Source organism: Canis lupus, chromosome 37 (genome assembly GCF_011100685.1).
Source record: "Canis lupus familiaris isolate Mischka breed German Shepherd chromosome 37, alternate assembly UU_Cfam_GSD_1.0, whole genome shotgun sequence".
In the NCBI taxonomy this organism is placed as follows: Eukaryota; Metazoa; Chordata; class Mammalia; order Carnivora; family Canidae; genus Canis; species Canis lupus.
In genome coordinates, this window is record NC_049258.1 from 1435922 (window position 1) to 1459778 (window position 23857).

The 23857-nt window shown below is 50.5% G+C and overlaps 2 protein-coding genes across 2 annotated transcripts in view; both read right to left on the minus strand.

Annotated features, from left to right (window-relative positions):
* STAT1 (signal transducer and activator of transcription 1) overlaps positions 1-11581 on the minus strand; it is a 40419-nt gene extending 28838 nt beyond the window's left edge. Inside the window, exons 1-5 of the mRNA XM_038585186.1 lie at positions 11422-11581; positions 11001-11137; positions 7333-7461; positions 6051-6195; positions 4452-4550 (exon numbers count right to left, since the gene is read on the minus strand). Of these exons, the coding sequence (XP_038441114.1) occupies positions 4452-4550; positions 6051-6195; positions 7333-7460 (372 nt within the window). The 5' untranslated portion in view covers position 7461; positions 11001-11137; positions 11422-11581. The remainder of the gene's footprint in view (positions 1-4451; positions 4551-6050; positions 6196-7332; positions 7462-11000; positions 11138-11421) is intronic.
* On the minus strand, positions 10976-13817 carry LOC119867918 (putative uncharacterized protein WWC2-AS2). The gene is made up of 3 exons (XM_038585896.1): positions 13798-13817; positions 11422-11845; positions 10976-11137 (listed from the first exon to the last, which is right to left on the minus strand). The coding sequence occupies exons 1-3, from the start codon at positions 13815-13817 to the stop codon at positions 10976-10978; spliced, it is 606 nt and encodes a 201-aa protein (XP_038441824.1).
* Between the last annotated feature and the right edge of the window lie 10040 nt (positions 13818-23857).

Sequence of the window (23857 nt, forward strand, 5' to 3'; positions counted from 1 at the left end):
TGCTCTATCTTTAGTACATTTAGGTAATCAAAGTTATTGTTTACAGAAAACTCTGGAAGTTTTCCCTCATTTTATATCCTCTGGAATCACCGAAGTTCAAAGCATCTGAATTTTATCTGTGTAAAGTGTGTATTAAAAAAAATATATTAAAATGACTGCTGAAAAAAATAAAATGACTGCTATCTTCAGGTGCCACGTGTCACTCAGAAATAAACGGGGCTGCTCTGGCCATTCAAACACATGTTTGTTTGTAAGATTTTATTTACTTCTGAGAGAGAGAGAGAGAGAGCACAGGCAGGGGGAGAGGGAGGAGCAGACTCTGCCCTGAGCAGGGAGCCCCATGTGGGCTCGACCCCAGGACCCTGGAGGCAGATGCTTAACCCACTAGGCCGCCCAGGTGCCCCGGCCATTCAGAATGAGCTGCAGCCCTGAGAGGCATCTGTGCTGGTGTCTGCTGGGAGCCCGATGTGGACGCCCTGCGCTGCGGGCTCTCCTGACAGCTGGGCTACTTCACCCGGTCGCAGGGACCAGGCCCTTCCTCCCACACCGTCAAGGGTTAATTTAGCAAATGGGGACAAAGTGGACATGCGAGTGCAGCCGCAGTGCCAGCTACCAAGTCTCTTCCAGCTTTCACACTGGGAAATGCTGGGTGGAAAAGCTCTGTGGCAGAGGCCTAAGGAGCGTGGGCTCCACAAAGAAGCGTCAGCAGTCGGGGCCCAGCTCCTCCCACACCCTGGGTGCTCCGATGTCGCTCCCCCCGCCCCGCTCCCTCCCTCACCCCACTGCTGGGTGGCTGTTAAGCATTTTCCCATCAAGTATTTTAGAAACACCAACAAGATCACTATGACCGCCCTACACCTGTGATTCTGATACTACTTCCAGAGACCGGGATCTTTGACTTGTTCACTGTCGGACAAGCCAAGAGAATCAGGAAACCACGGGAAGGTGGGAAGGTGGGTACAGAGGTGCTGACCCCCCCACTGCACACCTGAAGCTATCATCACACTGCCTGTGAACTAACTGGAGTCTAAGTAAAAGCTTTGCACCAACTGTTAAAGTCGCGAGGGACCTCTGCGGTCTTCTTGTATTTTCTCACTGCTCACCAGCACCTCTACCCGCCTTGTTTGGAGGGTTTTAATTAGAACCGGGTTGGGATCCCTGGGTGGCGCAGTGGCTTGGCGCGCCTGCCTTTGGCCCAGGGCGTGATCCTGGAGACCCGGGATCGAATCCCACGTCGGGCTCCCTGCATGGAGCCTGCTTCTCCCTCTGCCTATGTCTCTGCCTCTCTCTCTCTCTGTGTGACTATCATAAATAAATAAAAAAAAAAAAAAAAAAAAAAAGAACCGGGTTTCTCATGTGCCCTAGACCAAGGAGAAGTCTGCTTGGGGACTGAGGCGGCCTCCCCCTCGATGAACAAGCAGCTTCCAAGGAAGAGGACATGTGACAGGCACCCTGCGGGTGTCAGAGCCCCAAGCAGCATGGGACTCCTCTCCCACCTCATGAGTCTGAAACCCCAAGAGAGATTAAGACACTTCTCTACTGAGCGGGTTGTAGTCAGACAATTCTGACTCAGCTCTGTGGCCTGGGGCAAAGCACGTGGCCCCTCAGTCTTAGTCTTTTTCATCTGTAAAATGGGGATAAGAGGACTTAATTTCAGTGACAGCTTTGAAATCCTGTTTATAAAGCATTTAGCACAGGCCCGGAAATAAGCCTGTGGTATATGGTAAGTCTGCTATTGCTGAGGATCACAAGGACGTAACAACAAAGGGAACCCTGAGAGCCACTTTATGTCTTTTTTTTTTTTTTTTTTTTTTAAAGATTTGATTTATTCATGAGAGGCACGGAGAGAGAGGCAGAGACACAGGCGAGGGAGAAGCAGGCTCCATGCAGGGAGCCCAACATGGGACTCGATCCTGGGACCCTGGGGTCATGGCCTGGGCCGAAGGCAGACACTCAACCGCTGAGCCATCCAGGTGCCTCTAGGTCTTTCCTTACACCACTCACTGTGGTGAACCCTATGAACCTCAATTTTATCCATACATATAGTTTTTCACCCCCCACACACACACACCCACACCCACACACACACACACACACACGAAAGCCTGGTGTTCTAAAATGGTGGCAAACAAAAATTTGTAGTCTACCAAGAAGTATCTACATACTTTCTAAAGTTCTTCTGTTAAGACAAAAAAAATAACAGGAACCAGATTTTCCTATCCTGATGTTTCTACAGAATTCTGCGCTCTTTAAAAGCTCTGAACGGACTCTGAAGTTTGCATGTTTTTAACCTGTTGAACTTCCTGAATCCCCGTGTACCCATCAGTTCCCCAGCCGTCTGTCCATTCATGAACATTTTTGTTTCATCAGATTTCCCCTGTGCCTCTGGCCCCAAAATGAGGTTACTTTGAAGCAAATACGGCCATCGCCACACCCCACACATGGTGTGTCAGGATGAGTAACGGCCGGCCGCATTAAAAACATGTGGTTGCTTCAACCAGGGGAGAAACAGCAAAGGAAGGTTTCTCAATTTCCCAGCCCAGAGGAGGCTGGGTAATGTCAGTGCCTCTTCCCTTTCCCCGATGGCCTCAGACATCTGGATCCTTCCCTCAAACCCAAAGAAGCCCTTGCTTCTCGTTCTCAGCTGGACAACCAACTAAACCTCCTTGAAGGTGTTCACTGATAACGCAGGTGTCTTCCGAGGGGCTTGAAACGATCGTCTCCCAGATCACCGACATTCTTTAAAGGGGAGACCAAAGCTGGTGAGTCTTCTAGACCCAAAGAGGAGCTGATTTGGGAGAGAAGATGTTGCGTGCTCCGCCTCCCAAAGGGGCCAAATGTGAGGCGAGGGATGCCTGGGTGCCAAGGAGGGAGGCCCACTCTGCCTCCCTCTGCTCCGGGCAGTCCTCTCAAGGTGGACACAGGAGCGGCCAGCCCATCGCATAGCATCCTTAAGACAAAAATGTCACACAACCACAACGGTCCTGCTGGACACCTCCCAGGTGCAGAGGGCCACGCTGACACGCACACCTCCTGCGGGGAGGCCGGGCGGCCAACACCGGCACGCACGCACTTAGGTTCATAGGCCATGAAGCAGACGGACTAGCTTGACATGAGAACAAATAATGCCGATCTTTACCTGCTCAGCACAGCAAGGTGCTTTCAATGTGACAGGAACGAAACGCCCAGGGAAGCAGCAGATGCCCAAGGACTGGGTCAAATGCCCAGAATGTGCATGGAGAATGGCATTCAGCACCGCTACTTGGGCTCTAGTACACGGGCACGGTGTCCCCTCATCCTGGAAGGGTCTTAGCCAGAACCACCCACGCGGTGGTGTCACAGCGACCTGCCTTCTGGGTTGTTCCCACCACCCCCTCATCCAGGAAAGGAATAAACAGATGCCGTGGCAACTTTAAAAATCTGAACCCTAATCGCCAGGTAGGCTCATAATAGTACTAGTAAAACCATGATCAAGAATCTTGGTACTAAAAAAAAAAAAAAAAAAAAAAAAAAATCTTGGCACTAAAACAAAGTCTGACTCATTCCGTTTGGATGCCTTATATATTTAAGATTTAAATTCGACACTATTCAAAACAAAGCTCTTGATTTTCCCAACAACTTGTTCTTCTCCAAAACATACCAGGTCCTACAGAAGTCCGACTCCTGTCCTTTCTTTCCTTCCCAGCTCGATAAACAATATGTCCAAGTGACTCAGGTTTCAAACCACCAAATCATCCTGTTTTCCCCTTTCCCTCACTCCCACCTCTGATGCTCAACGTAAGCCACGCTGGTACCATATCCATAACCTCATCCGCCCACCTCCTACCTCTACCCACTGCACCTTCTCCGAGGACACTTCCACTTCCTCGGGCTGCCGCTGCACGAGCTCTCAGTCAGCCTGCTTCCTTCTCTGCCCCAGGGCTCAGAGAAGCTTCCTGCAGGATCTAAAGACACAACCCCAGGGCACCCGGGTGGCTCAGTGGTTGAGCGCCTGCTTTTGGCTCAGTTCATGATCCAGGGTCCCGGGATCGAGTCCCGCATCGGGCTCCCTGCTGGGAGCCTGCTTCTCCCTCTGCCTGTGTCTCTCATGAATAAATACATAAAATATTTTTAAAAAATAAAACAAAGACACAAACCCATCCCCGAATACTCCAGTACTCTCTCACAGCATCCTGCTTTGGTATCTGCATAGTAATTACCACTATCTGAAGCTATTCTGTTTATGTTTTATTTCTCTCCCCCACCAGAATGACTTCCATTAGATTACAGTCCTTTCTTACAGCCTGGGTCCCATCAAATCTCTGTATCTGATCTTTCCCATTTTCTGGGGCTGTCAAATCAGAGGACTATTCACTACTGGCTTGCACAGGGGTGTTGATAATATTTGTTGGATAAATGAATGAATTTTTTATTTTACTATAATCTTCGGTGTTTAATTAGAAAAAAAGTACCTGATTGAATCTCTGGGCATTTTCCAGGATCTTCCTTTCCTCCTTCAGACAGTTATAGATGATCATAGACATCTGTATTGGGTCTTCCTGAAAATTATCCTAGATAGGGATTGTTAGAATAAGAACAAATGAAATTTCAGAATGTTTAAGCCATTGTATATTATAAATTGCATTTGTTTCTATCTACTGAGATAACTCATCTTGAATTTATTAAATTCTTACACAAGCTATTTTTGGTAAAATCAAAATATTCTTTTCATAAATTATGACAAAAGCTTTCCAATAAGTGTAGGTATCTAAGTTATTTCTTGATTTAAAAAACCAAGTATTTTCAAACATGGTTCCTCTAATGACTTTTTAATTTCCGTTCTTCATGAAGCCATTTATGTTCCATTAGGATCCTGAGACAATGCAAATGATACAAAAACTATGCCATTTCTCAATTAATTTATCTGCTAGTCTCTGTATTGAATTAGTCAAAGATACTCTTTTCAGTTTTCCTATATCCTTGTCAACGCGGGTTGCAAAATACTAGCAATCGGGGGGCTCTTCAATAATAGGCACGTTCAAACAAAGTCTATAGCAGAGCAAATTTCTGTAAATTTAAGCTGCCTTCCCCTGTCACTGGTATTATGTAATCATAGATATGTTCACAAAGGAAGAAAAACCTTCTAATTACCTAAGTTGAACAGTTTGATTGTGTTGTATGACTGATTTTTTTTTTAAATTTATTTATGATAGTCACAGAGAGAGAGAGAGAGAGAGAGAGAGAGGCAGAGACACAGGCAGAGGGAGAAGCAGGCTCCATGCACCGGGAGCCCGACGTGGGACTTGATCCCGGGTCTCCAGGATCACGCCCTGGGCCAAAGGCAGGCGCCAAACCGCTGCGCCACCCAGGGATCCCCGATTGTGTTGTATGAAACAAGAAAACAATCGCTCTCGTTTCCATGGAAACAGAAAAATTCTGTTAATATAGAAGTAAATACAGTAGCCAGGCTTAAGGAACTCCTGAAATTCTGTAGCCCATTCTCTCCTGCCTGGGACTCCCTGGGACCATCCCATCTGTGGGAGAGCAAATCTTCCAAAAGCAAGGAAAGGTGGATCTAGCTCCAATTCACCAACTCAGTATCAGGCCTCAGGAACGTCAAACTTTTCCGGGCTTCTTCTTCATCTGTATACCAAGGACTTATTTTTAATTTTATTTTTTTATACCAAGGACTTAGACCAGATTCACACTAAGTTCCTTTGAGCTTCTACATGTTACTACAGCTCACTGCTTTGACAATGGGACCCCTTCCCTTGGGTTTCAATTTCAACAATGTTTAGTAAAACAGGTGACAGCATCACATTTCTCTCAGAATTACGGACACCTCGCAGGTGATACATCTAAACCTCAAAATTCCCTGTATGTTTACAAAATGAACTGATATTTTACTCTGCTTATATGCTGTAAAATATTAGCTATACAAAGGGAGTTTATTTACCAGCTCTGAAACTTTAAAAAATACCAATAAAATGCATGCTCAAGAATATTCACTCAGTGAAGAAGACTCTTATGCTTGGGAACATTTTGGCTAAAATGCAAAAACCAAGTCATACCTGAAGGTTACGCTTGCTTTTCCTTATGTTATGCTGCAACAAAAAATTATTCTCCAAAGAAAAGCGACTATACTGATCATCCAGCTGTGATAGGAGGTCGTGAAAACGGATGGTGGCAAATGAAACATCATTAGCAGCATGCTCCCTGGGAGATTTAAAATTCACACATTTCATTTTAGATACTATAAACAGACAAAATAAACATTGCTTTCCTTATGAAAATTATTCAAGAAGCCAAATTTTTAGCGTTTTCTTAGGATTTTTCCTTCTTTTAAGGCTGACATTGTTTTTAACAGCTGTTTGTACTATATTTCTATTACACACAATTAGCATAAAAAAATCCAGAACTCTGGGGCAGCCTGGGTGGCTCAGCAGTTTAGCGCCTGCCTTCGGCCCATGGCGTGATCCTGGAGACCCGGGATCCAGTCCTGTGTCGGGCTCCCTGCATGGAGCCTGCTTCTCCCTCTGCCTGTGTCTCTGCCTCTCTCTCTCTCTCTCCTTCTCTGTCTCTCATGAATAAAATCTTATAAAAAAAAAAAAAAATCCAGAACTCAGATTGTGCACGAAACTGCTAATGGTAATTATCTCTGGAGGGGAAAAAAAAAACAGTAGGGGCCTTTACTTTGTACGTCAAATACTTTTAAAAACATTTAGAATTTTTGCAGTCAGCAAATAGTAAATTTTTTTTTTTTAAGATTTTACTTATTTATTCATGAGAGACACAGAGAGAGGGACAGAGACACAGGCCGAGGGAAAAGCAGGCTCCATGCAGGGAGCCCGATGTGGGACTTGATCCCAGGACCCCGGGGTCACACCCTGGGCCAAAGGCAGACGCTCAATCGCTGAGCCACCCAGGCGTCCCAGCAAATAGTAAATTTTAAAACAGAATACTTATCAGTTTTTAGAGACGTCCTCTAATTTTATTATCTTCATATTTCTAATCAATATGTCGCCATAATTTAGCTATAAATGACTTCTTTTAACTTACTTCTTTCTATAACCTGGATCTTAATGTGGAAAATAATTGGTGCCAGCATTATCTAACGTGTCCAAAGCATTTAGGAGTATGCATCATAATCAAATGGACAGAACTACCTTAAAAGACTCAATGACTAACCCATTTACTTTTGTAGAGTCAAATGCCATTTTTCAAACCAATACGTTTCTCTGCAACAGATAATCCAAACAGCTACAATGAGATTCATCTTTTAACCAGTGTGGCTCCGAGTCACTTAATCACTTTAAAAGCATAGAAAAACTTCAAGTGAGCCTTCCTTCTTACCAGTCTTGTTTTTCTAGCCACTGTGCCAGGTACTGTCTGATTTCCATGGGAAAACAGTCATCATAGAGCTGGTGAACCTGCTCCAGGAATTTGGAGTCAAGCTGCTGAAGCTCATACCACTGGGACATCCTGTAAGGACACAAAACACAAAACACAGATCATGAATGGAAGACCGTAATTCCAAAGAAAGCTTATCTAGCATTATGCTTCTTTAAAAAATCATACTTAATCCAAAACGTAATTTGTCTCTGAAATATATAATTTAAGTGATGTTTATACACTAAAGCCTGTTTTTTTTAAGGTTTGGGGGTTAATATTCTTTTCCTCTCCAGAAAACACATCTTTGGGCCTTTTGCTCAAATGTCAACATACCAGGGAAGCCTTTTTGGATGCTTTGCTTAAACTGACACCACTTCTCACCTCATAAACACTCTCCCTCTGCCCTGATGTGTTTTGTTCCATAGCACTTACCACCATCTAACCCACCATATATTTTCTTTTTTATTTTGATTACTGTTTTCCCCGCGCGAAGGGAAGAATTTGGAGGGAAGTGGACTGTTCACTGCTATCTCTCCAGAACAGTGCTGGGCACATAATATGACTTTGGAATGAATCTGGACTTTCATCATATAAAAAATGGAAAATAGTATTTCATTAGATTTACTTTCAGACAAATTCTAAGAACCCTCCAAAAACTGCTCTCTTAGGAGCACAGTACATTTGGGGTGCCTGGGTGGCTCAGTCAGTTGGACGTCTGACTTTGGCTCAGGTCAAGATCTCAGGGTCCTGAGGTTGAGCCCCAGCATTGGGCTCTGAGCTCAGTGAGGAGTCTGCTGGGGATTCTCTCCCTCTCCCTCTAGCCCTCCCCCTGTTCACATGCCCTCACTCTCTAAAATAAATAAGTAAATCTTAAAAAAAAAAAAAAGAAAAAAGAAAGAAAGAAATACAGTGCATTTGTAATTTAACTCGAAGAATTTTATTTTTAAATGCTTTTTTTTTTTTAATTTTTAATTTATTTATTCATGAGAGACACAGGCAGAGGGAGAAGCAGGCTCCATGCAGGGAGCCCCATGCAGGACTGGATCCCAGTTCTCCAGGATCACACCCCAGGCTGAAGGCAGGTGCTAAACCACTGAGCCACCGGGCTGCCCAACTAAGAAGAAGAAGAATTTTAAACTGGTATTTTATATTTTGTGATTCATATGGTAAAATGAATTATTTTTGTCCTGTACCTTTTAAAACAGATTTTCTTCTTGGCTGACTACAAACAATAAAACTAGCTCAAAAAGTCTTTAATATCAGTAACAATTTAAAGATTGAAACCACATTGTTAAATATAATTTCAATATATTTAAATATAATTTCACTTCTTTGGATAAGTGTAAGTCAGTTTTTGCATAGCAGTTCTAAGGAAATGAAAACAGAACCCGAATTTAAGGAAGTCCCAGCATCTATGAAGAAAACAAAGGGCGTCCCATTACCACAGCATAACTTAGGATTTACACTAGTGCACAGCTGCAATATGCAGAGTGGGTATATGTGAATCTTGTCCCAGCAGGCCTCTGGGAAGGGGTCTAGATTTTCGTGCAGGGTGTGGACAAGCACACATGTGCAGGCAAGAAGTTACATCTACTCCACGAATTTCCTTCCAAGGAAAGAAAAGCAAGAATATGGTGGGACTATAAAACTCATTGCCATCACAATACGAGTAGAAATGGACACAAACAGGGATGCCCGGGTGGTGGCTCAGCGGTTGAGCAGCTGCCTCTGGCTCAGGTCATGACCCTGGGGTCCTGGATCAAGACTCACATCAGGCTCCCCACATGGAACCTACTTCTCCCTCTACCTGTATCTCTGCCTCTCTCTGTGTCTCACACGAAAAAATAAAATCTTATTAAAAATAAAAAAAGAAGAAACGGACACAAATCTCCCCTCTGGCATACCTGCAACAGGAATCTGATTTTTCACTTCAAATTAATTTTACCTGAGTGGGAGACTCCAAATCTGTGGCTCTTCCCTCTCTGCTAAGTGTTTATTTAATAAGGATGTGCCTACAGCAACTACACTGGCCAGAGGTCAGCCAGAGGGAGTATAACACCTTTTTTTTTTTTTTTTTTAAGATTTTATTTATTTATTCATGAGAGACACGGAGAGAGCGAGAGGCAGAGACACAGGCAGAGGGAGAAGCAGGCTCCATGCAGGGAGCCTGATGTGGGACTCGATCCCAGGACTCCAGGATCACGCCCTGGGCTGAAGGTGGGCGCTAAACTGCTGAGCCACCCAGGGATCCCCGGTATAACCCCTATTATTAGATGCTGGACCTCGGGCAAGTCACTTCCCTATCAACAGTGTGGCTGTTAAGAATGAATGAACTGGTACAGACACAGCACCGGGCACAAAGCAGGCAACTAATAAATTCATGCTAACAACTCCGAATCCGTGTCATCTTCTCACAAAACCTGTAACCAATGCGAAGAGTGCCATGACCACCTCCCCGTCACCATGCTCAAGCTCCAGTGCTATACGGACTCCTTCCTGCAGTCCCAAGACCTCCCACCTCCCTGCTTCCCAAACCACGTCCCAGTCTAGCCTCCTGCTGCACACACTTGGACCACATCACTGTCTTGCTCAAAAGTGCTGCCGTTTGCCCGTTCCGAGGCTGATGTGCACCCTGACCCTATTTTCACCCATTAACAAAGCAAACCAACTGCCAAATGGTCTACTGTGTTTTGGCTAGGCCCAACACTGTGGCGCTGCTCCGGCTGTCATCCACCCTTGGAAACAGCCTCCCCAGGGATCTCTGCCTCTCTACATCCTCCCACTATTCTAAGGTAGATGTGAATGCCCCTTCTTCCAGAAAGCCATCTGGGACTTACCCAGGGACAACTAAGCTGTCTTTAACTTGTGTGCCACAGCATTCTGTACCCTGTCTTGGAGCATCAGCTCCTTATAAAGCTCCAGGATTTCTCCCCTGAGTGAAGTAAGTTGCCAGGACTGTGTCCTCCTCTTCTTTCTTTCTTTCTTTTTTTTTTTTTTTTAAAAACATCCTTGGTACATTACACGGTGTCTCGCACGTAGTATGTGTTCAACAGGTTTACTGAATTGAAATCTAGTGTATTTCACATTGAATTAAGAGTAGGGGGTAAGGGGATCCCTGGGTGGCTCAGCGGTTGAGCACCCGCCTTGGGCCCAGGGCGTGACCCCAGAGACCTGGGATTGAGTCCCACCTCGGGTTCCCTGCATGGAGCCTGCTTCTCCCTCTGCCTCTCTCTGTGTCTCTCATGAATAAATAAATAAAATCTTAAAAAAAAAAAAAAAAAAAGTACGGGGCAAACCACATTATGCTGCACCAAGCCTCAGCTCTGCATCCTTGTTAAGCAGCAGCTGCATCCGGGATTGTGCTGGAGGCTCAAGTCCTCTAGTTCTGTGCCATAAAAATGACCTTTCCAACCTATACAAACGCTTGGAGCACAGTCAGCCACACACATGCACACACACGGCCCCCAAATCTTCAGTATTAGTCACCACTTTTTAAACAACTGACATCGCTCGGGGGTTTGCAGGAACTTTTATATTCCAGGAAGACGTTAAGCTGCTCCGTCTGTACGCACCGGTGCAGGACTAAGAGTCCCAGACGGGACATTCATTCCTCGGGAGCAACTACTGACCTGCTCCCGGGGGGCCCGCGAGGGCCTGAGGATCCAACCCAAGCGGCAGCTGTTGGCTGCTGGCGAGGCGCGGGCGGCCGGGCCTGCACGCACACGGTGGGAGCGTCCCAGCTGGCACAGGGAAAAGGGAAACTTTCCTGCGGGGAGAAGAAGAGGTGAGAAGGGGACAGGGTGGAGGCGGGGGGTGGGGGGAGTGGAGGTGAAAGGGGGAGAGGCAGGGTTTGGGGGAGGGTGTCTTAGGAGCTTCCTTTCCTGCGGGGCGCCAGCGCCTGAAGGCTCGGGGAGCGGGCACCCCGCGACCCCCCGACCCCGGGAGCGCTGGGCCGCCCCCCGCGCCGCCCCCCGGGCTCCCCCGCCCAGCCCCGCCCCGCGAGCACCGGGCCCCCCGCCCCCGCGAGCACCGGGCGAGCAGGCCACTCACCGCGCGCGGCGCTGGCCCGGCCTCGGCGGCGTCCGGGTCCGAGGGCTCGGCCCGGGGGGTCACAGCGCCCGGGTCCCTCGGCGACTGTGCGGGAAAGCGGAAGCGCCCGGCGCGTAAAAGACCGAGGCCGGCGCCCCGCCCCCCGCCGCCTCGGCCAATCAGCGGCCGCGGCCGCCTCGGCCAATCGGACGCGGCTGTTCCGCGGGCGCGCCGCCCCTCCCCCCGGACCCGCCGCAGCCCGGGCGCTGGGCCCCCCGCGGAGGCGCGAGGCCGGGCGACCCCGGCGGTGACCGCGGCGGTGACCCCGGCGGCCGGAGGGGCGGCTCGCAGGGCTCGCAGGCCGGTGCACGGGCCCCGCGGCGGGGAGCCGAGGCAGGCGGCGGGCGGGGAGGCGGGCACCCCCGGAGCCGCGGGGGCGGCGCACCTGCTCGGCGCCCAGCGCGGCCCGTGTGAGCCTCCCCGCCCCCCGCCCCCACCCCCCCCCCCGACCTCGGGCCGCGGTGCGAGGCGGCGTCGGGGGTGTCCAGGTGCGGCCAGGTGCGGCCAGGTGTGGACGAGCCCGGGCTGCGCTGGAGACCCGACGGCCCCGCGCGCAGCGGCCGTGAGGCTCTGGAGGCAGGCGCTCCTGCTCCTGCTCCTGCTCCCGCCCCCGCTCCCGCCCCCGCTCCCGCCCCCGCTCCTGCTCCTGCGCTCCTCCCCGCACGCGCAGCGTCCGCTCCGGACACCTGCCCCGTTGACACCTGCCCCCTCTGGACACCTGCCCCCTCCGGACACCTGCCCCGTCTGGACCCGTCGCCTCCGGACACCTGTCCCCTCCGGACACCTGTCGCCTCCGGACACCTGCCCCCTCCGGACACCTGTCCCCTCTGGACACCTGTCCCCTCAAACCTGCCCCCTGTTGGAAGAACTGGCACGTGTCAGAGCGTCGAGGCCCTTGGGGTCTGGGTGTGGGCTCCTCCCGCCCCCGCACACCTGTTCTCCAGCCCGCTCGGTGCTCCTGCTGGCGATGCCCCAAGTCCCACCAACTTGTCTCCAGCTCCTACACCATCCCCCACATTTTCCTCATTTTGATGATTGCAGTAGATTCCCAAATGACTGCTTCACTTTAACTCTTTTTTTCAAATTGAAGATTTATCTGTTCATGAGACACAGAGACGGGCAGAGACCCAGGCAGAGGGAGAAGCAGGCTCCCTGCGGGGAGCCTGACACGAGACTCGATCCCAGGACCCTGGGGGTCACGCCCTGAGCTGAAGGCAGGTGCTCAACCCCTGAGCCACCCAGGTGCCCCTCACTTAAGCTCTTAATTGCCCCTCCCCTTTTTAAATTTTTTTAAAAAATAATCTCTACACTCATCATAGGACTTGAACTCACAGCCCCAAGCTCGAGTGGCATGCCATACCAACTGAGGCAGCCAGGTGCCCTGCCTTTAATGCTCTTTTAATCCGCTCTCCCTACGACAGTTTGAGTGATTTTTTTTTTTTATTTCAAAGCAGATCATGTGTTTGCCACTTGCAAAATCCTATGATGGGTTTTCTTACCGAATTCAAATTTCTCAATATAGTTTACAAAGCCCTGGTTCCCCATTTCTTCCTCTAATCCTGTCTTTCTTGCTATTCTTTCTTTTCCAGACTTCAGCACTTTTGTCTTTCCCCAAACTCCGGGCCTTTCACCAGCAGTTCTCTATTTGGAAAGTCCCTTGGGGCAACATCCCTTTCTCTCAACCTCTTTTCTGGCATCCAGGAGGCCAGCCTAGATGAGATCTTCTTGGAATGTATGCCCACAAGATAAGTTGGCGCCTTCAAGTAGATGGAACTTGAATCAAGCCATGAATAATAAGACGCCCTTGGGTACAAAAAAGATCTCAGTAGGCTCCCAAAGCTATGCTTATGCTCTTTCTTGTCACATATTCAGCCTCGCAAAGCCAGTACCGACCTGCGATAGCAATGACCCCTGGCACCAAAGTGGCAGCCTTCTGTAAAAAGAGATGCCAGGCCGCTACAAAACGCCCTTTCCCCCCTACTTATGTGCATTTAGGACCCAAGACAATGTTGGAGAAAATCTGCCTCTAGGAAGAGTCAGCATTTGTTATCAAGTTCTGTGGATGCCTCCTTCCCTGTGCCTTTGTTGTCCTTCGTTTTACTGTCATGGACCAAACTCCACCGTAGCTCTCATCGCTTCAGAACTGGAATGCGACAAAAGACCAGTTCGACTACCGTCTTCCCTTCCCTTTCCTCTCCACTGTTTGCCAAATTAAGTCCTTGAAAACGTTAACCACATTGATACCCTCAGTCCCTACTCAAGAACCCTGACAACTCTCATTGCAATTAGGATAAACACCAGCTCTGCTAGTCTGGATCCTCCACAGAATGTTCTTACCTTTTGGCCTTGTCCCCCATTGTCCCAGGACCCAGCGAAATTCTATCCATTGTTTTACTCCCACCCCCAAGCTTTTAATTTGCCTGTTTCTGGCCCTTTGCTCATACCATTGGCAAGTATTGTGCTTACTCAATGGCATGTGCTGCCCCTTACTCACTTTGAATATCAAGTCTTTATGCAACTCTTAAAACTAAGCCAAAATCCTATATTCTCCTTCTGGAACCATTTAATCCTGTGGTGATTAATCTCGTCTCTGAAATAACATGATATGTGTCTCCATTTATGTCAACAGTCCCTACATTATGTTTTTTGAAGTCTTCAGGCCTTATTCTCTCCAAGATTCTAAGTTCCAGGAGGGCAAGCTTATGTATTTTCTAAGTGTGACTAACATACCAACTGCTGAAAAAGCAACCAAATACAGAACCAAACCGAATAAAAGAACTAGAGATCCAGAAGTGGAAAACCCAAATGTGCGATGGCTCCCTGGAATAGTCAGCTTAGGAAACCGTATCTCTATACTAACAGTGCCCACTTCGCAAAAGACATCAATCTGGAAAAAAAAAAATAGCTAATACCATGTTTGGTAGATTGCATTATTTTTCCATTTGTTTCGTTCCCTTCCCACTCCTTGCCCTGGTTCACTCTGGCCGTGACATGGCGGTGACATGGAATATAAGCAGATGTGAGGTACACTCAGGTATAACCCACCCGAGACCTTGAATGTCTGTAGGATCAACATGCCCTCGTGCACTTTCTCTGCCCGGAGCAGAACTGCTGCAGCCTACCCACAGCCCCATGAGGAAGGGGTGTTTGTTTGTGGTCCCTGTTGGAAGTCCCTGCGGTTTCCTCCCCCACTACCCCGCCCACAGGAAGGGCTGACTGCCTCACCGATGACAGAATCAAAAATCTAAATTATCTTCAGCAGAGTGTTGCTATGCTGAAGCTAACGGGATAGAACCTGGTAAAACACAGTAATTGCAAAGACCTGTATTTGGGTTTGAAAGGGGAAAAAAAGGGCAACAAATGACAGGGTGCTCTTTGCTGCCAGTGGCCAGCTTGGGAGTCCTTTGCGCACTGTATCTGGCCAGTTGCTAGCAATCCATCAGAAAGGGCAAGTAAGGTGAAACTGACTCCTCCCCCTCCCCCTCCCTCTCCCTCCCCCCCCCCCCCCCCCAGCTGGTGTTTAAAGGAGAGTCCGAGATGGTGGAACTACATTTTATAAGTAACCGAAAGCACTGTAGTAACTCATAAATTAACATGACGTTACAGTGAAAAGATTTTTAGGAACCACCCCAGATCTATTTGAAGCGAATTTATTTTTGCTTTGAGAGTCATCCAGAAGACAATATCATTCCTATTCTTCACTCATCCCTTTTTTTTTTTTAAATTTCCAATCACTCGGTCATATTTATTTAATTATATTTACAAGAACAACAAATGTAAAGGATACAGCGCAGTTTGCAAACCAGGGCAAAAAGATAGATATCGTCAGTTACATAATTCTCATCAGAAGACATTAGGATCAGGCACCTGGGTGGCTCAGTGGTTGAGTGTCTGCCTTCAGCTCAGGCAGGGAGCCTGCTTCTTGCTCTGCCTATGTCTCTGTGTGTCTCATGAATAAATGAATAAAATCTTTTTTTTTTTATAAGAAATTAGGATCTCCTAACAAGGGCCACGTTATTCCTTCCTTTTATCTACTTACTTTTGCAATGTGACTCTGTAGCTCCTTTCAGCAACAGGTGGGAACTATTTTTGCACCTGTTGAATCTGGGCTGGCTTCTGACTTGCTTCGACCAATACTGTGCAGCAGACGTGACACTGCGCCGTCCTGAGCCCAGGCCTCAAGGGACCTCACAGTACCGGATTCCAGAAACCCTGCCGTCCTCCAAGGCAAGTCAGCTGGGCCGGCTGGAACATCAGAGAGCACCCCAAACACCGCTGAGAGATGCAGCTGGCAGAGCTTGGGCCTCAGAGGCGTGGGAGCGAGATCGGAGCCCTGACGCCCACGGGGAGAACTGCCCAGTGTGCCCCAGACTCACAAGCAATGATGCGCGGTGCTTGTTTTATCCTGAGTTTTGAGGATAGTTCAGTTTGTTATGTAGCAATAGATCACTGATATAGACCTTATGGGGGAAAGAAAAGCATCCTACTATTGAATTATAAAATGTAATTTCTCAGGGAGTGCCCGGCCCCCCCACAAATATTTTCCTTGGGGTCTCTGGATCCCCAGTAGGACACTATGCTGTGTGTTCTTACTGACACACCCATGAACAACTTACTCCCTCTGTGTCCCATCTTGATGGCCTTGGTCTGTTTCAAAGTGGCAGCGACACATCCGTTTAGAAAAATCTACAGTTCCATTTTGCATTTGCGACACATTTTTCCAATGTTGTACTCATGTTGGTAACTTCTCTCCAATGGGAGAAATGACCCTTAATCAATGGAAGGCATCTTTGCTAATCTGTTAATACAGCGGGGTTAAAATAAGGGATTTCTGAACTCCCCTGTAGTTCTCTGGGTTTTTGATATTCATATGCCTGAATACGAGCGTTATGCTTTCGAAGACCAGTTATTGTATCAAATTGAACTGTATAAAATTGTATAAAATTGAAATACACGGAAGAAATCGTTATTCTATTACTGCGGGAATATATAGCAACGTAAATACAGGGAACACTGGACAAGAGGGAGAGACAGAGGGAAAATATTTGAAACTGTCAAAGTTTCCGGGTGGTGGGTCACTACATAAACTTGTTTCTTTTTCTTTTTCTTCCGCGTGTCTCACGGGCACACCTGCGCTCCCGGCCGCAGCCGCGCACCTGCGGGTCCCGCGCGCCGGCCGCCGGGAGGGGGCGCTCGCAGCTCCGCCACCGGCGCGGCGGGAGGGACGGCAGCGCGCGGAAGAGCCGTCCACGTGCTTTCGGGGAAACCGGCCGCGAGCGAGAAGGCGCCGAAGTGGCAGGAAACCGAAAAGCGAAAGTAAATGGGCGCGGGGAGCAGTGCGCAGGCGCGGCCCGGGGCTCCCCCCGCACCCCCCCAGCTCTGGCTGCAGGTAGCGACCCCGGCCCCTCCCCCCGCTGCAGGTCGCCGCCCCCCCGCCCTCACCGGCTGCAGGTCAGCCCCCCCGCTGCAGGTCCGCGCCCCCTGCCTCCCCCGCTGCAGGTCAGCGCCCCTCGGCCGCCCCCCCCGCTGCAGGTCAGCGCCCCCTGCCCCCCTCCCCGGCTGCAGGTCAGCGCCCCCTGCCCCCCCCCGCTGCAGGTCAGCGCCCCCCCCCCGCCCTCCCCTGCTGCAGGTCAGCCCCCCCCGGCCCCCCCCCCCCCGCTGCAGGTCGGCACAACCCACCCCCCGCTGCAGGTCAGCAATGCCTCCCCCCCCCCCCCCCGCTGCAGGTCAGCGCCGCCCCCCTCCCCGCTGCAGGTCAGCGCCCCCTGCCCCCCCCCGCTGCAGGTCAGCGCCCTCCGGCCCCCCCCCGCAGGTCAGCGCCCCCTGCCCCCCCCCCCCCCCGGCTGCAGGTCAGCGCCCCCCGGCCCCCCCCGCTGCAGGTCAGCCCCTCCCGCTGCAGGTCGGCACAACCCACCCCCCGCTGCAGGTCAGCAATGCCCCCCCCCCCCCCCCGCTGCAGGTCAGCACACCCCCTCCCCCCGGTCCGGGTCGGTGCTCCCTGCCCCCCCCCCCAGTCCGCGGGTACCTGCCCTGCGCCCCGCCGGCTGCGCCCTGGGGGGTGCCGGTTAGCTTGGGAGGGACAGAGCGGAATGACCCCTACGGCCGTCGGGGATGAGCCCGGACCTCCCCCCCCCGCCCCTTCCTCCATCCTGCAGCACGGAGCCCCCGGAGCCAGGGCCGCATCTCCACGGTCCGGCGCGCGGGAACCGAGGGCCTCTCCCCGCACTCGCACTCGCACCCGCACCCGCACCCGCAGCCTTGTCCTCCGGGTCTTCTTGTCCACCCCCCCCCCCCGGGGCAGTTAGGCCAGAGGCAGTGGGAGAGACGTCCCGGGGAGCACAGTGTGGGCGCGGCACCCCGATTTCACAAGCTCGACGGCCGGGCAAGCTGGCTGGGCCCCGCCTGCCACCTGCGTGACCTACTGAAGGGTTCTGGGGGGCTCGCCCCGGGTTCCTTTGGGCTCAGCTCCAGCCCCTGCACAGGGTACCAGGTCCTCAGGGTGACAGAGGCCCCAGCTAGGGCTCCCAGTGTGCGAGGGACCTCGGCCTCCAGCCCCGGGCCCCCCACGCGCTCTTACACGGTCCCCACGGTGCAAATGGAGGTTCACTTCCTGCGGTTACACGGACAGGGCGGGCTGGGTAACTGGCGGGGCTCCGTGCAAGATGAAAACACGCAGCCTTGTGTTCAACACTAAAGAATTTCAAGAAGGCGGCAGTAGAGCCTTAATCCCAGCGCGAGCCCTTGTGAGCGCCCGCCCTGCGCAGCGGCTCAGGTTGCGCACTAATGCAGTTAGTGTGAAATTGAAGGAAAGGTGAGTTCTTCCACAGAAACCTTGTTACGTATTTACTTTCATTTTACAAATGAAAACTTAGATAAGGGAGGAACGAAAACAATAACACCATTCTTTCCTAGAGCCCTTTCAATAAAGTCCAGAGCCTTCAGCTTTCCATGTAGGGACCTGCAGGGTCTGGTCTTTCCCCTGTCGCCCACCCATATTTTCCCCTGCGTGCCCCTCACCGCATTCCCCTCCCTGTGGCCTCCTGTTCCTCAGGATTTTCTCAGCGGGGGCCTCCTGTGCTGTTCCTTCAGGTAACTGGGCTCCGGGCTCCGGCCCTGTCCGTGGACTTGCTCCTGCTCTTTCTTTAGGTCTCAGATCACATGATCTCCCCGGAGAGACGTTCACTCACCACTTCTTGCAGTTACTCTAGTCTCCACGGTACCTGTCATTTAATAACCTGTCGTTTGTGTGTTTTCATCTCCCCACACAACAGGAAGGACTGTCCCGTGACAGCTGTCCCGGGCTCCGGGGGAGAATCCGGCCTGGTGCCCCGGGGAGCCCGCGTGGCAGCTCCTGTCTCTCCTGTGCACGTGGAACGGCCGCGTATCGGCATTGGCACAGCCGGGAAAATAGTCAAGCAAATCACCGACTGTGTCTTATGGTCCAGATGGGAAGCCCTAGTTGAGAAAGGCGGTCCCTGATAGGCAACCTCAATGTTTTTTTAAAAAATATTTTATTTATTTATTCATGAAACACACACACACACACACACACAGAGAGAGAGAGAGGTAGAGAGACACAGGCAGAGGGAGAAGCAGGCTCCATGCAGGGAGCCGGATGTGGGACTCGATCCCAGGACCCAGGATCATGCCCTGAGCTTAAAGTAAGTGCTCAACTGCTGAGCCACCCGGGCTGCCCATCAATATTTTTTTTAATGAGCGCATGACAGCACCAAACAACCTGGAAATCAAGAATCACAGTTAAGTCAACCACTCAGACCTCCACGTGGGCTCTAGACCTCCTGAGCTGGGAGAAGAAAGAGCAGGAGTATTCTGAAACCCGGTCTGAAGGATTTTAGGGGGAGCCTCACTCGTCTGTCCCCTTTCCAACCTCTTCCCCATCTCCATCGGGCCTAGCAGAGCCTCCAGGCATCTCAGTGAATGCCCTTGAAGCTTCACGTAAGAGCTTTCACCTGGCCCAGGAGTAGGAAGGCCCAGGGTCCAATAGAGGCGGAGTTCTGGGAAATTTCAGGAGCACTTCGTTCATTCCTGGAGGGGCAGATGTCTGGGATGTGAGGCACACATAAGATCCCTGAATTAAAGAGAAGTTCGGATGAGCTGACAATCAAACAATGTAATCCAGAGCACTTCTACAGAGTCTGGAAATTACGAGGTGAAGGAGAAGGAAAGCAAGGACAAGCATACTTTGGTTAATCGGTCTGTAGTATTAGTGACTGTTCCATAATTTTGGAATTCGGAGGGTCGTGAAGAGAATTCTTAGTCTTGCAGGTTAGGGAGCAATAGAGGGAAAGGAACTAATTGTTGTCCTCTACGTGCTCAAATATTAAATTGTCAACAAATACTTATTCGGGGGCAGATTGGACTAGATTTTAGGGCTAGAACTGGGAACAAAGGCTTCTTGGTCCCTGTATGTGCAGAACTTGCTTAGAGCCTCATGAGGAAGACCGCCGATGCGCCTTTCCTACCGAGGTGGTAGCAAGGATGCTGGGGCATCCGCAGGATACGGAGGAGGGTGGAGTGACCAGAGTCCTCCGCGTGTACACATTTGGGGGCAGGAGGCTTTTTAGAACCTGGAGGTTGGGGGAGCATTGTCCAGGTGGCGGCGTGGACGGGATGGGGTTGAAGAATTGAGAGGATGCAGTGCAGGGGGCGGGAGGGAGGCCAGGCCCTCAAAGAAACAGAAAGTAGTTCAGTCCTGTGTGTGTTTATGTCCCGCGGGGTGAGAAGCCGTTGCTGGGGGAGGAAATGGGGGATGAGTTGAACACTAAGAAGAGACTACATAACTCTGGAAAGATCCATTGAGAATTGTGGTCCTCACCCAGAGCTGAGATTTTTTTTTTTTTTTTTTTTTTTAAGATTTTACTTATTTGAGAGACAAAGCGAGAAAGAACACGAGGGCGGGGGGGGGGGGGCAGTGGGTGAGGGGGAAGCAGATTCCCCTGAGGGGGGACCCCAAAGCAGGGCTGGATCCCGGGACCCCGAGCAGAAGCCTAACCGGTGGAGCTACCCAGGTGCCCCGAGAGCTGGGATGCTTAGGTTTTGTGCCACGGGCCCCTCGGCAGCGTGATGAGACCTGTGGACTCCTTCAGAGGGTAATGTTTTTAGTTGAATAAAATGCAAGAGATTAAATAGAAAGCCAACGAACGGCATTGAAATGCAGATGTTAAGGTATTAAAAGCCAACTTTGTGACACGGTCATCAGTCATCTACGTGTTCACGGCTCAGTACATCAGTGGGTCTGATGAAGGCAAGTTCAAAATGGTCACAACTGACCAGTGACAGCTGCGTGGCCCACGGCTCGTTGCCTTCGTTCCTACCGAAGGACACCCCGGGTTTGTTGGGCGTCTGTGAAGGCGGAGCTGACCTGCCGGCCGGGCGCCCGCAGCCCGAGTGTCCGCAGGCCCGTGAGCCCCTCCAAGATCATCAAGCCAGGACACCCGTGGGGTTTCTTTTCAGCGGGGCCCTCGGTCTACACAGGGAGCCGCAGAGTTGTCGCATTTGTTGTAGCAGGTGGCGGGGTGGTCGTGCCTCGTGTTTCTGCAGCTTCTGCTTGGGGCCCTGCTGGAGCCGTTCTGCTCGGCGGGTGGCCAGGAAGGGGGTCTGGTTGCGTGTGCGGCGCTGCAGCCCGAGCCAGAAGGCAGCGGCCACAGCCGCGGGGCTCAGCTCCTGTCCCTGGGGGGTCGGCTGCAAGGTCCCTGCCCCTGCCCACCCCACGGATGCACACTCTCTCTAATACATACCTGACTCTTAAAAAAAAAATGCAGTCAAGTCAATCAAAGCTCACGGTCATTTTGAAAAAGAAAACCATCTGCCAGAAATTGGGGTGTGTGCACAGGGCGGCTGGCTAAGCCTGCACACGGTTTCCTGTGGGGAGAGTAGAGCAGGGACTGCTTGGACCTCAAATCCTGTCTGAGCTCCTGGGGCTCCTGAACGTAGGAGGTAAAGGAAAAGCCCTAGAGTTTGCCAGAAACAGGCTCGCTCCTTCCTTATGGGCCTCCGGAGGCCTTCCTTGCTACTGTAGGACTTTGAGGAGATCCCCTGGGGGCTGCCTCCTTGCAACATTTATTCCAGATAAAGTCGGTGACTTTCAGTGCAGTTGGTCCAAGTGAGTCCATGTGAAAAAGAATTTGCAAAGGGATTAGCAGAGTGGACATCTGGGGTCGGCCTGGGGTGGGGGAGGGGAGAAGTGAAAATGTGATTAATATTTAAAAAACAAAACAAAACAAAACAAAGGGATCCCTGTGTGGCGCAGCGGTTTAGCGCCTGCCTTTGGCCCGGGGCGTGATCCTGGAGACCCGGGATCGAATCCCACATGGGGCTCCCGGTGCATGGAGCCTGCTTCTCCCTCTGCCTATGTCTCTGCCTCTCTCTCTCTCTCTCTCTCTCTCTCTCCTCTGTGACTATCATAAATAAAAAAGCAAAAAACAAAAAATACAGGGCGGCCCGGGGGTGTTCAGCGGTTTAGGTTTAGCGCTGCCTTTGGCCCAGGGTGTGACCCCGGGGTCCCGGGATCGAGTCCCGCATTGGGCTCCCTGCACGGAGCCTGTTTCTCCCTCTCCTGTCTCTGCCTCTCTCTCTGGGTCTCTCAGGAATAAATGACATCTTTAAAAAATAAAAATATTTAAAAAACAAATCTACATTGTATTTCATTAAATGCTATTTGTTGCCAGTTGTGACAAAAAAAAAAAATATCTTGGAGGAGGATTTGGAGGATGTAATCTAAATTCCCTTCCCATTCACTGCACTTCATCTCAAGTGGCACAGCTCATCCTGAACTGCAGGTGTTCTCCAGGAATCCTTGGACAAAATCCCCTAATTCTACGCTGTCATAAAGAACTTGGTTTTGATTTCCCGAATCTAAGTACAAATAACCACATGTTGAGCTCTTACTAGATGGCCTCTGCCTCTACTATAGGGAGCACAGTACACATGTCCTTGTGTTGTCTGCCCTCCGACGATGGTTGAGATCCCATATGGAACTTTGGCGTTCTGCTACCAGGCTCTATGTTGAGAGGTTCAAAAAACCATGCTGAATAAGGGTGCATCGTACTTTTACTACATTTCATTAGTGAAAAGCTTCCGCCACCTTGGTTGGCTTCCAAATCCAGTTGAGTATTTCCTGGTAGGAGATTACCTCTTTAAAGACAAAACTATAATAATCATTTTACAATTCAAAATATCCACCAAACTATATAGCTTTAAATAAGGTTTACGGTGATCTCCTCTACTTTTGCTGCCAACTGATACATTGAATTTCAGGAAATAGGGCATGTGGAGGAGACACTAGGAGAATGCACCTCAAGTGAGCCTGACGGCCCTCCATCCAACAGACGCCTGGACCACGTAAGAGGGCTGTCGGGAGCTTGCAAAGGAGTAAGGTTGCGGGCCTTGGGGCAGGTGCTGGAAGAACAATACGGAATCCAGTTGGGCCCATGTGAGTAGATAGAATGGATGAGATTGGTAAGATGGAATCTCTGAGAAGGCAGGTTATAGCAAAACCTTTTTTTTTCTTCGAATTCTTTTCCATTAGATGTTAGCCTCTCTCTGTCTTGCCTCAGGGACAGAAGATGGGTAGGAGTTAGAGAGCTCCAGAGGGAGCTGTTGTCTGACGCTGCAGTCAGACCTCACCTTGAACACCTGCCTCAAGATTTTTTGTAGTTGGGCTGGGCAGATGCCTTGGTATCATGACCTCCTCACCCAGCTCAACAGCTTCCCCAGGGCTTGAGACACAGAGACCTCCCCAGGTCTTGGGCAGTGGGGACCCCACACTGTTACGAAGGGCAGCATCTGGGCAAAGGCACCACTGAAGCAAGGCAAGGATCTAAACAGACCTGCAGCTCATACACCTGCATCATCATTCCAGAAACCCCCTCCCCTCCCTCATCACCCAAGAAAACCGAAGGGATGAGCTTCTCTTCATCCTCGAGTCCTTTCCCAGGCTCAGACTGGATTCATGGGACTGGGGACTAAGAGAGCTGGAAAGGATCATAGGGCTCACCTAGTCCACCAACCTCTTCTAGAGTCGTCCTTGTTTCATGAAATTTTTACCTATGAATCTGCTTTTGGGGCAATTTACCTGAGAATACCAGCTGAGGATGATGATGGAACCCTTCCCCTGAGACGAGGTCATGCCTGGCAGTGGAACCAGCAGCTGTGAACCCCAAAGTTGAGACAGTATTGATCTGGCAATCAAGAGGCTTCACAATTCACCCAGGACACCCTGTAAATTGCTGCTCTTATGCCCTGTCATTCCTTCCATCTGGTATCTAGGGTGATGGCTTTTACCTGCTAGAACTCAGGACATTAGCCCACTTGGCTTTACTCTCAGGCCTTCTTGCTGGGTTTTGAGTGATGTAGGTGTGACTCTGTCATTCTTGAC